This window comes from Leucopleurus acutus (genome assembly GCF_964270905.1).
Source record: "Leucopleurus acutus genome assembly, chromosome: 12".
In the NCBI taxonomy this organism is placed as follows: Eukaryota; Metazoa; Chordata; class Mammalia; order Artiodactyla; family Delphinidae; genus Leucopleurus; species Leucopleurus acutus.
In genome coordinates this window covers 87967021-87979976 of record NC_139154.1, presented here as the reverse complement: position 1 = coordinate 87979976, position 12956 = coordinate 87967021, and the positions used below count along the sequence as shown (strand labels likewise).

The window sequence follows — 12956 nt, the reverse complement described above, 5'->3', positions numbered from 1 at the left end:
TCCAGGCTGGGGCACTAGAGCTGAACGTCCACAGAGGAGGCGAGGCAGTCAGTAGGCCAACAGGTGATGGGTGGAGGGTGTCCCGTGCTGAAGGTGCAGCCGGGTCCCAGTCCCGTGCCTGAGTGAAGGCGTGCATGGAGGGGGCACCCTGCTCTGTGGCCTGGGGGTGAAGAGTGCCCCGCATCCATCAGCAGCAGTTCCCATTGGCCCAGAGGTGGGTGGGCTTCACAATGGCCCGGTCCTGTGAGCTTACCAGATAAGTAGTCTAGCCTTCTCTTGACATTCTTCCTGTTGGAAACGTCTGTCTGCATTCCAAACAGCTGAATTATAAGCACTGCAGCCCTTGTCCTTCCTGGAGGGCAGCCTGGGTTCCCACTCTACCTCTAGGAGTGGGGTCCGCCTTTCATAAGGTCTTTATTCCGTTGCATGTGGTTTTCCCCTCACCACCACCCCCTTTCCTTTTTAAAGTTCACGATGCAGGGATTCCCCTCTTTGGAGCTATTTAAACAGAAACAGGGTGCTGGCAGGAGCAGCCCAGAAGGGATTCCTGGCCCAGAGGGAGGCTGGCTGGGTGGCCCTGCGGCAGGCGAGGTCCGGCTTTGAACCTCAGGCGAGAGACACCTGTGGCTGCCAAGCCTCCGTCTGGAGTGTGTGTCGTCTCCCCGGAGCTGCTGACTGTGGCGCTGTCCGCGGGCCTGTACTGTCCCCATCCAGGTGCTCCAGGGAAGGATTTCCTGTCCTTCTGATGAGCCTCGGAGCCTGCCAAGTCCACATGTTTCTGGAAGGCCTGTGCACAGCCCGGGGGTGGGGGCTGGCAGTCTGGGCAGCTGGGCTTACGAATACTGGGCTACAGGGAGTCTGGACAGTCACACCCTTGACCCTTCTCGGCAGACCTCACTCGTAGTGGGGGAATTGGAGGCAGTGGGAGTATCCCAAGAGGTAACTGATGTAGCTTCTGGAAAAGACGGATCAACCTGGAGGCTAAGCCTGCTGAATCTGTTGTCTGGACTCATTCGGGGGTTGTAACTGGTAAACACACACCTTCCAGTGTGTCATGACAGGCTGTGGTCAGAAGGACTGGAGTTTGGGGTGGTAATTAAACACTGTCTTGGGCACAGGAGTTGAACAGACCTGAATTTGAATTTGGCTGCAGGAGCTTGGGCAAACTTCTCAACCTCTCCAAGCTTCAGTTTCCTCATCTGTAAAACCGGGTGTTTCCATGGGCTGGACCAGGCGGCAGGGAGGCCAGGAGGTGCCCTGTATCATGGGTTATCGTGAGGACTAGATAAGATAATGCATGTAAAAGGCGAGTGGTGGGCCTGAGAGTGGCACCTGTCCAATAAGGGGTATCCGCCCACGTGAGAACTGCAAGAGGCCTGACCCTGTCGTTTTGGTCTGGGACCCTCTTAGGGAGCCCACCATGTAGCGAAGGGAAAGCAGAGACCTCGCCTCCCATCACAGGGCCTCAACTGCAGTTGTGCCCGAATGGAGACTGCAGAGAGAGCCCAGGGCACTGAAACGTTTTTCCATGGGAACGTGAGGGTATAGAAAGGAGCTATTCTTCTCCTATTGCTCAAATTATGAATAAAAACCCAGTGTCTTTCATCTGTGGGACATGGTGGTTTTGTAAACTCTAATTAGTTCCCAAGACATCTTTGCAAGTCGGCAGCTGAGGGCTCCCTGTGAGGAGCAGAGGGGGCAAGGGGACGCACCCCGCGTCTGCGGGAGCCCCCCTCCACACACCCTGCAGGCTGGTGAGCATCTCTGTCCCGGCTGGAGTTGGACAGTATTCGCTTTCTTGTTCTGGTTTTGCTGAAGCAGAGATCACCGTGGAGCCCAGGAACTATACTGACTGACGGGATATAGGGCCGGGGAGGGAGAGGGGAAGGTCATTCATTCGTTCAGGGACAGTTTGTGACAGGCCATTGGCACTTTCTGTCGAGAGGTGTGCAAAGCATCCCCGAGTCGTTCCTTTTGGTACCACAGGTCACGGGCCACCTTTGGCCCAGAGTGGTTTGTGGTGGTGTCAGCAAGATCAGATTGTGACAGGTCCCCAGCTGACAGTGAGAAACCTCTAAGACTTTTTCTGGCTTTGGTAGGAAAGCCTCGTTTTAACGCTTGGTGTGCGGATTACAAACTGGGCCTTTTAGATATGTCCAGGGGAACCCTAAGACCATGCTTCCAAAGTTGGTGTCTATTGAGCAGCAAGAAAGAATTGCACGGGGCAGATGTGTGATTTCACTAACTTTCTCTGCTTGTCGCCCACTGTCAACTGGTCTCCCCCAACCCAGCTCCAGCACAAATGTCTGGTTCAACACTCTGTAGGAGTATTTGGGAAATCCATGCCAAGCCTGCAGTAAAAGCGGTCTGAAGTTTTTGAGATGTTTCTCATGTCAAAGGCCTCAAGGAAAGTCGTGAGCAGATTGCCGTATCTGTTCCAAGCGTGTTTCTCCCTTGAGAGTCAAGGGCTGGTGCGTCGACACTCTGAGGGACAGGAGAAAGGAGCCCTCACAGCCTGCACCGCGGGGGGCGAGCTGGTCCTGAGCATCGGGGTAGGGGTCAGAAGTGTTTGCCTGTTTTCTCTGCCGCCTCTGGGCTAACCTGCAGGCGGCCCAGCCTGTTAGCATGGCCACCACGGCGTCTTTTTGCAGTTTGGTTTTAGGAAGTCATTCTAACTTAATTCATGCTGATTGCACAACTCAGAGAGGTTCCTTTTTCATCAGAATTTTGCTGCTCTGTTTCCTGAAACCTCTGGTACTGTAACATGCTGGCATATAAGGTCATCTGCTGGCAGGGGCAGTTTCACAGGTAGTCCCAGGATCTCCTGCTCAGGTGGGCCCTGGGCTTAGGGGGCTAACGCCGCTGCCGCTGTGCAGCTGCGGTCTTGAAATTCTTAACAGTTTTCTCTTTGCATTTGTATCTTGTAAATGAAGTTCAATGGGGCCTTGGGGTGTGCACCGGGGAGGACTTGGGCCTTTTGCCTCCTGTGGTCCCACCTACCGTCACCTCCCTGCCTCCCCTGGGTGGGTTCTCACCCCTGCCACCTGGGGCCTGGACACAAGAAAGGCTGGGGTGAGGTGTGCACACCCCACGGCATCCTGGGCAGGGCATGCTGGGAGCTGCCCCATCCTGGGCTGGCAGCCCCACTGCATTTCTGTGGATGACTGACTCCCCTCCCCCCATCCAGGTTGCCAGGGTGGATATTGCAACACCTTCGCGGGTCACCTGCCCACCTTGGGTTGGGGCGACTGGTTTCTGGGAAGAAGAAACCCCTGACTAGGCTCCCCTGCCCCCAGCTGGGTTGCACACATCCATCCCGCCGCCGGGGGAGGGGAAACGCGGCAGACCGGGGTCACGTGCGCACCTGTGCACTGTCGCAGGGGCCCAGGGTGCCTCTGAGGAGCTGTGCTCACCCTGCAAGTCTCCAAGACCAGAAAGAGCAAATAAAAAACATCACGACATGCTCAACAGTGTGTCAGTACTTAAAGCCACCGAACTGTACACTTAAAGACGGTTAAGATAGTAACTTCTGTGTATGTTTGACCACAAGAAAAATATTTATAAGGTGTTTTTAAAAAGACGGAAACAAGAAACATCATGACAAGTGTTGACAGAGAGACCAGGAAAGGAAGGGAAAAGCTTGATATTTTAGTAACTTAGAGTGCCCATTAGATAGGCCCTTTTTTCCCTGCATTTTGGACAGAGGGTCCCACGTCTTCACTTTGCACTGAGCTCCCCGAAGTATGTCACCAAGCCTGCCGTTGGCCACCTCGTGAAACTACCAACTGTCCCTTGTGAGGGCCCACTCTCGAAGCCTGAGTACCTGGGCTGCTGGCCAGACTCTCACCTGTCCTCTCTTCTTCCCCTCACAGGTCTTTTGTTGGCTGTGTGCCAGGCCCTGGAGAACAGTACGTCCGCTCTGAGTGGTGAGTCGCATCCCCTTGGTGTGGGGTGGTGTGCGGAGCATTGCATGGCGGCAGACCCTGGCTGCCTTGTGGAGCCTGAGCTCTAAGCTTCCTCCCGGGGCTCCTGGCCGCTGAGCTCCTGCACAGCTGTCCCCTGCACCCTCTCTGTCCTCTGTGCCAGGGGCCCAGGGAGTGCTCCTGGGAGGTCTTAACTGCTGCCCTCAGGGCTTGCCCTCTCCCTTCTCTGATCAGACAATCACTGTGGGCAGGGGTGCCGGAAAGCAGAGCCCGCGCGACCCACAAGCTGGGAACCGTCACGTTATAAACCATCTACAGAAGAACCCAGATTCCTAAACCCTTTTGTCTCCTTCTGCCTGGTGATTTTGTTTAGTTTTTTTTCCAGTTTATCTTTTGACATTTGTAGTCATATTTCCCTGGTTTCGTTTGCAAGATCCTCGATCAACAGATTGGAAAGTTGGGAAACGTGGGAGGCAAACCATTCACGGGCAGAGGATCACAGAAAGCATCGGCTTTTAGCATTTGTCCATGTGCGCTAATATTTTTATACAGTTAGTTGGGAAACGTGGGAGGCAAACCCTCCACGGGCAGAGGATCACAGAAAGCATCGGCCTTTAACATTTGTCCATGTGCGCTAATATTTTTATACAGTTAGTCATGATGAGGAAACTATTTGGATTCCTGCTTTTTAAATTCAAGGTTTGGTGTTGTGCGTTTTTCCATGTTGCTAGAAAGTCTTGAAATTTATCCTTTTAAAATGTCATGATGTTCCATGAAAACGGACCTATGTGGTTTAATTAGGCATTTCCCATGGGATATTTTTGTTGCCTCCAGTTTAAATTATAATGCTACATCTTGATGCCTAGAAGGTGTTTCCTTCTTTTGGATTCTTTCCTTAGGACGTATCTCCAGGAGCAAGGATAAATATATTTATGAACCTTTTAACAAATTGCCAGATAGCTTTCCAAGTGAATTGAGCTGATCTCTATGCCAGCAATGCATGATTCTGCCAGTTTCACTGTTCCCTCATTGACATGGAGTATGCTCCCATCTGTTGTTGCAGTGGCCCCTGCTGTGTTTCCCTAGTTATCTCAGGGAGGTGCCTGGGCAGGAGGTGGTCCTATGCATTCAGAAATTCTCTAACCAACCACACAGTGTCCCTGGTACTTGGCTCTTCTCTTCTTCCAGACCTTTCCATCCAAACACAGTGGAGGTGATGCTGCCACTCCCACTGAGTACCAGTCTCCTCTTGGAGCTGTTATTCTTGATGCACTTGAACCATTAAGGTGTCCAAGCCACTTGGTGGCCCATGTTGCCACAGATGCCTTTCTTCCTCTGTGTTATTCTTTTCTGGGACTCGGGGTAGAAGGATCTGTCCCTCCCAAAGCGGTGCTTTTAGAGTCCAGGGTCTGCCAGAGTTTCCATGAAGTAGTTCTTTCACTTTTTAATTACTTCCCCCGTCACAAAGTGCTCAGATATGGTATATAGGGAGGGGGAGATAGCTTTGTGACTCCCCCATGCTGTTTTCAGAACTGCCCCACCGCCCCTTCTGGGATGCATGTACCCCCCAGGTGCATCTCCAGCCTCTCCTGGTGCTCACTGTAGGACCTGGCGGGCCAAGAGCCGGGGTCTCCTCTAAGTCACTTGCAGGTGACAGTTTGTGGTGATGGCAAATGTTGATGCTACCTCCATGGGGACGGGTACTCCTGGTTATTTTATCCCCTCCTCCCATTGCATCCATTTGTCCAAGAAAGGCCTAGGGGATGTCGTACCTCAGCCAATCCCCTCAGGGGCCTGGCGTGGCTCCTGCTGAGGCCCTTTGTGGTTTCACAGGCTCTTCTGGGTAGAAATGGGAAAACCTGGGACATTTATCCAGAGAATGACTGTCCTTGCTGCAGTAGTGACCAACCTCTCTTCCATCTTTCCTTTCTGGACTCGCTTCTGTGAGATAGTCTCAGGTCCTTGTTGATATCAGAGACATACTCTCCCTCATGATGATGTATGTTCAGAAAACAGCAGTTGTGTCCTGCCCTTTTGCACATGACCCTGTAACTGGCTGAGTGCCCCTCTGTAGCCCAGTGTGGTGGGTGAGAGCAGAGGCGGTGCCACACCTTCTAGTGTCCAGGGGGCCTTGAGATCTTGGAGTTGGTTGGTGATATGTGGAGAAGGGAGGTGGGCTGCCCATCTGGCCTCTGCATTGCTCTCTGTTTGATGGGTTACTTAGCTATGGGACTTGTGCCCCGGAGAGGTTAATGGAATAGTTCTTTCCATGTTTGCTTACTCTCTACCCTACTCCATTGGACCGAGACATGAGTCCAGAGAGGGCTGGGCTAGTTAGTAGACAAGTCCAAATGGTGATGGCCGTGTCATAGCCACCCCTCCAAGGGCTAGGGCTTTGTGACTAAATCAGGCTTGTCTGCTCAACTTCCTCTTCCTTTAGGGTGACCTTCCTATCTCCTAGAAGACTCCCCAGGCCCTGGTAGGCCTTGACCATCCCATGCCACCCCGACGCCGTCCTCTCCAGACATGGCTAAAATCCTGCTGTGGGTGCAGCTCAAACTGGGGACAACCCCTGCCAGCCACACTCACTACCCCAGCACTGGGGTGTGTGTGTATTTAATTCTTGACTAATTCGGGAAGTAAAACTATTTGTTGCTGTTTATAATAGAAATCTTCATACATAGAAAAGAAGAAATAATAGTGAAATCAATCCCCTTATACCCAGCTTCAGCAATTAGGACACTCTGCAGTTTCTTCTTTCATCTATTCTCTCACCTTTTTGAGTTTTATCTTTGCTGGGATAGTTTAAAACAAAGTCCATTTCGCTTGTGAACACTGCTTATATCTAACAGGTAGGAACTTTAAAAACAAAACCCTAGTTCAGTTACACCCACAAAAGCGACAAGAATTCCTTTTTTGTTAGAGCCTTAAATATGGAGGGTGGATGATGCCGACTTCAAATCCGTGGCGCTTCCTTTAATTTGCATTCCCTTTGTCACACGATGAGACGTTTTAGATTTGTTGTTGTTCTAGATTTTTTTTTTCCCCTCACGTGTTATGCAGGATCTTAGTTCCGCAATCAGGGATCGAACCCGTGCCCCCCTGCAGTGGAACCGAGGAATCTTAACCACTGGACCGCCAGGGAGGTCCCTAATTTTCATTCCCTTTGATGTTTTCATAGTTTTCTTTCTACTTATATTTCCTTTCAGGTCAACAGTCACATTTTGGAAAATGTGCTCATGTATATACTGGGTGACTGACTTCCACATCTGAGTCCCTCCTACAACCCTCATGCTCTGGTTGTTGGTGGGCTCATTTTCTAAATCGTCAAACTATCCATTTAGGTGTGAAGATGGGTTGTTTTAGGACAGAAGCTATGAGAGCTTCACCCATGGCATAAATATGCAGGTCTCTCCACTCTCAGAGTTGATTGGAATGAGAAACAGTAATGGACATAAGGTTTTGGTACATCCCTGATTGACGGTGCTGGAGCAAAGCACTGCAGGCACACTCAGAATTAAGCTCTAACGTTTTGATGAAGCAGCATAGAGAGAAAATTGCAAACTCCATGTGCCAATCAGGAATAGAATATGAGCTTGAAGGAACAGGGGCTGATCCCATGCGGCTTTCTTGTGCTTTTCCCCCAGAAAAGTTCCATGTTCTCATGACTTCATGGTTGCTCCTGACTTTCTTGTTGAGGTTTCATTGGTTTCTTCCGATCTTCCTTTTTATAAAGCCCCATATGTGGAGGGTAGATGATGCCAGAGGCATGGGAAACTGGCATTATTGTCATCAGTAGATGCTTCTCAGACATCTGCTTTGGGTGGGACGTTGGAGGGATACATGCCTTAGGCTGAAGTTTAGGCATCCTGGGCATTGGGCCCATCTGGTCTGAGTTTTGCCGAGTCCCTGGGCAAGTTATTCATCTGGTTCCTCTTTGGATCTTAGTTTCCTCCTCTGTTGGCCTTGAATCAGAAATCACCTGTGACGTTTTTCACGTGATCACTCTGATGGCTAGATAGAGACTACCTGGAAAGCTTTGCTGAGGATTCTAAGGCTGCCTTCAGACTGTCGGGAAATATGGCAGTGGTCGACTGGCGGTGCCTGCCACAGGCCTCAGATAGGCTGGTGGTAGTGTGACCGCCACATATCTCATTCTCTTGGAGCCAGGTGCTATTGTACATTCAGGTTCTAACATGATAGTTACTGGAAAACGTCTGTGTCCTCGTCCGCACTACACAGGTGAACCCGTAATGAGAGCCTCATAGTGACACAAGGCAACCACAGCTGACTGCTTCGTGTATGATTTAGAAAATAATTGCTACGAAAGTGAAGTCAGTCGTCTGGGAGTCAGGACAGGAAATCTGTCTCCGGTTGGTTGTCAATGTGTAAAGCACGCAGAGAAACGTTAGCTGGAGGCAAGGTGAGGGTGGCAGGCAGCACCTGCAGCTTAGAGCTTCGCATCCTCCACAGAGTTACAGCCTATCTTCAAAGGCACCTTTTAATGCCCCTGACACGGGACAGAATGCATCCTGGGTAAGTTGTTGGGTGGCTGCTTGCTTAACCCTCGGAAATGTTGCGTAGTTCCCAGGCTGCCCATGAGGTTCTCATGTTTTCGTGAGACTTGCTGTAATGACCGAGGGGTGTGGTGAGGGCCTTGCTCGGGCACCTGGCTGTCTTCCTTGCACGATCTGGGTCCTCAGGTGGCTCTTTAAACCTCTGAATTCAGCTCCTTCCTCTAGCCTGTGTCTAATGACCCCCACCGGGAACCGGGCAGTGTTGGAAGCCTTACCTAATTCAGCGTCTGGGAGACTTCAGAGGTGATGATAAAAGACCATGGAAAATCCACAGTGCTGTTATTCATGGGGAAGGTCACTCTTACCGGCTTGCTTGGGGAGATGGTGGTCAGATTTTGGTGGGGACTTTGGGCTTAACTATGTTGAGAAGGGCGAGTTTGGGCTGGGAGTGCGGAGGGAGGGCAAATCTGATTATAGGGAGCAGTCTTTGAAGGCGTTACTTGTCTGGAAAACAGGTAGAACATGGGTCAGCCAGCAAGCGAGGGATCTGTTTATTGCTCATCTCACCTAACAAAAGCTTTTCAGAACTGCAAACCACTTCCCCGTTCCATTGTCTGGAGTTTTCCCACGTGGAGCTGAAGTCATTCTAAAATTAGAAAGCTCACGTGTCCTACCCAGGTACGTGGTTCACTGTTCCAAATATGTGTCTGGAGCACAAGAGACTTGGTATGACTTTGTTAGGGGCTAAAGGCACAGACAGCCATAGGTGCTGGGACTGGCTCACTTGAGAGGACACTTAGTGGACCGTGGAGCCTCAGGAGAGAGAGAGGGACTCTTTCTCCTTTCCTCATTTTACCTTTGACTTTCTGCAGAGGAAACTGTGCTGGATCAGAGGGATGTTTGCTTGGGGTAGTAGACAGGCCCCAGGATGTGGAATCCAGGATTGTAATTCTGACTCACTAGCTGTGTGACATCTGTAGTGCTCTTAAATCTCCCTGAACCCCAGCTGCCCCTCGATAAAATTAAGGAGTTGGATTAAGGCAGTCTTTTCAAACTGTGAGTCACAAAATCACTTTAGTGGGTCACAACCAACATTTTTTAAAAGGAGATCGAATAGTTTAGACTAGAGAATTTCAGAGTGCATTACATGAAGGAAAGTCAGGTAATGTTTCATGATACTGTTGTTTGGGTTATCCATGGATTTATATATTGGCATTCTGCATTCGTTTACTTGTGTAAGCTGCACCCTTCCTGCATCCTCTGTAATTTCCATATTTGATTTCTTCAGCGTAAGAACTTAGACGCTTGCAAAGTAAGGACTGTAAATCTTTGTAGATTTACGTATACTTTTCCCCCCATACACCTAGTCTTTTTTAGTTGTCTTGTTCACCCCTAATTTGACAGCAGTTCTTTTTTTTTTTAACATCTTTATTGGAGTAAAATTGCTTTACAATTGTGTGCGAGTTTCTGCTGTATAACAAAGTGAATCAGCTATACATACACATATATCCCCATATCTCCTCCCTCTTGCATCTCCCTCCCACCCTCCCTATCCCACCCCTCTAGGTGGTCACAAAGCACCGAGCTGATCTCCCTGTGCTATGCGGCTGCTTCCCACTAGCTATCTATTTTACATTTGGTAGTGTGTATATGACAGCAGTTCTTTTTATCTACTCACCTTTATCAAGTCTTTCCAGAACACTCCACTTACAATAGAAACAACAGCTCTTTCCTTATGCATGGATATGTCATTAGTTTATGTAATATGTAATTAAATTATGTAAATACGATAAAGAGTGCAACTGACAGAAATAGGTTTGGGAACAAACACACATGTCCTCTTGGTAAATATATAGCTTCACTGGTAAAAACAGAAACGGGCTGGTAAGCTAGAGTAGCCAACTAATTGAGCTTTTGCACTCTGAGGACATTGGTCTAGTTGTTTTAACGAAGGAGTGGAGAGGATGGATTGGGAAATCAAGGCCCTGGTTTAAGTTGAGCTCAGATAAGAGAGCATCTACCAGCTTTGAAAAAAGCAAAGCAAGTGACACAACTCCTGGATTTCTAAAAATCAAGGCCTATAGAAGCCTACTGTTCTCCCACTTTTTAGTTTTCAACTTTTATTTAGCACACACTTATTAGGTACTAGCTTATACCAGGCGTTGTGCTAGGCCCTGGAGATACACATGAGAAGTAACTATGAGCCCTGGCATCAGAGAGCATAGGGTCAGGCAGATGATGATGATGATTTTTACATCTCAAAGTAAATCATAAACATAGACCATGTGATCTACCATATGGATTTCTTTGAAGAAAACACCTGCTTCCACTATATACAGACTTCCCTTTTTTTTTTTTTTTTTTTTTTTTATGTGGTACGCGGGCCTCTCACTGCTGTGGCCTCTCCCGTTGCGGAGCACAGCCTCCGGACGCGCAGGCCCAGTAGCCATGGCTCACGGGCCCAGCCGCTCCGCGGCACGTGGGATCCTCCCGGACCGGGGCACAAACCCGTGCCCTCTGCATCGGCAGGCGGACTCTCAACCACTGCGCCACCAGGGAAGCCCCCCATTTTTAATCCAAGTGCCAAACTGTATACTTTTTATTTTCTTTGATAAATTGCTTCGTGCTCAGTTTGGCCCGTGGTGCCGAGCTGGTTTTCCATCTGATTGATCAGCCGTCTGGGCTGTGGTTGGCATCTGTGGAGCTGGCACAATCCACAGACTTGCTGAGTAGTGAGGCCCCACAGACTGTGGCCTTTTACTCTGTACCTACCGTGAAGATCATGCTAATACCAGTTCATTCCATCTCTGCGCCACTTAGCTCAGAGTCTCAAGAGAGAGAATTGGATCGGTTTGCCCCCTTTGGTCAAGTGGTAACCCAACAGCTGTGGCAGGACTGGGAAGGGGAAGCTGCAGGTAACAAGGTGCCAAAGATCAACAAAGATTTATTGAGCACTTATTATGTGCCAGGCCCTGATCAAAATAAAGTCTATGTTTTTAAGAACCTTATACTCTACTGGGAAAGATAGGCATACTATTAAATTTTTATCTATCAAATCAGCGCATTTTTGAGAATGGCAACACTGAGTGCTGGTGTGTGTGAGGTGAGACAGCTACATATATTGCTTATGGATGTGCATATTGACTTTCTAGGAAAGAGCTTAGTATTAATGGGGAACTTGCTTCCTTAGTATTAGTAAGAACCTTAAAATTGTCCATGCCCTGTGACTGAACAGTTACACTTTTAGCCATCTATGTTACAAAAATAACCAGCGATGTTAGGTTATTCTCCATTATAGTAAAATATAGCCAAGTTAAATGTCAGCAAGAGGGAAATAGTGATGGGACAGGTGGATAGATTTTAAATGAAAGCCCTTTAAAATCATGCTGAAGAATATTTAACAATATGGGAGAATGCACATGTAAATAAACAGAAAAAGTAGTATATAAAATTGAATATAATATATCAGAATTGTACAGAGAGATGCAAAAATAAAGGGCAAACACCATATGGTATTAACATTAATTATCTCTGGCTAATGGGAATGTAGGTGATTTTAATTTCCTTTGTACTTTCCTGTTTTTCTACCCTGTCTACAGCAAGCATGTTTTAATACTATAGTCGGAAATAAAAGGAGCTACATTTTTTAAAATAAATTTACTTATTTATTTGGTTGTGTTGGGTCTTTGTTGCTGCAGGCGGGCTTTCTCTAGTTGTGGCAGCGGGGGCTACTCTTCGTTGTGGTGCGTGGGCTTCTCATTGCGGTGGCTTCTCTTGTTGCGGAGCACGGGCTCTAGGAGCGCAGGCTTCAGTCGTTGTGGCCCGTGGCCTCTAGAGTGCAGGCTCAGTAGTTGTGGCTCACTGGCTTAGTTGCCCCACGGCATGTGGGATCTTCCTGGACCAGGGATCGAACCTGTGTCCCCTGTATTGGCAGGCGGATTCTTAACCATTGCGCCACCAGGGAAGTCCCGAAAGGAGCTACATTTTTAAAAAGAAAGAAAAGGCTGTGGCTGACATCCTGCCCTGCAGGTCTGTTGGCCAGCACAGGTTGAATGCAGGCTGCCTCAGTCTTGCTGCCAGGGCTGCAGCTGTCACTGAGGCTCGGGCAGTGCCGCTGTTTCTGGAGCACAGGGACCTGCCATACTGGCCTGCATGAGGGCTGCCCCAGTCCCTGCAGCTTGGCACCCACCCCCAGGGACCTCGCTGTCTGGAGATGTTGACCCCAACAGGATAATTGCCAGTTCACCTCCAAGTCCTGGGGATGCTCATCCAAACTCTTCTTGGGTGACCCTTTGGCTCCTAAATCCTGATCCACTTTTTTTTTTTTTTTTTTAATTTTTGGCTTCATTGGGTCTTTGCAGCTGCGCACGGGCTTCTCATCGCAGTGGCTTCTCTTGTTGCCGAGCATGGGCTCTAGGCGCGCGAGCCCTAGAGTTGTGGCTCTTCAGTAGTTGTGGCTCACGGGCTCTAGAGCGCAGTCTTAGTAGCTGTGGCCCACGGGCTTAGCTGCTCCGTG

General features: G+C 49.2%; 1 protein-coding gene across 1 annotated transcript in view; it reads left to right on the top strand.

Annotated features, from left to right (window-relative positions):
* Window positions 1–12956, top strand: part of TGFA (transforming growth factor alpha) — a gene marked incomplete at its 5' end in the record, with an annotated part of 104118 nt that overhangs the window by 32176 nt on the left and 58986 nt on the right. The window contains one exon of the mRNA XM_082852017.1: window positions 3873–3926. Coding sequence (XP_082708143.1) covers window positions 3873–3926 — 54 coding nt within the window. The remainder of the gene's footprint in view (window positions 1–3872; window positions 3927–12956) is intronic.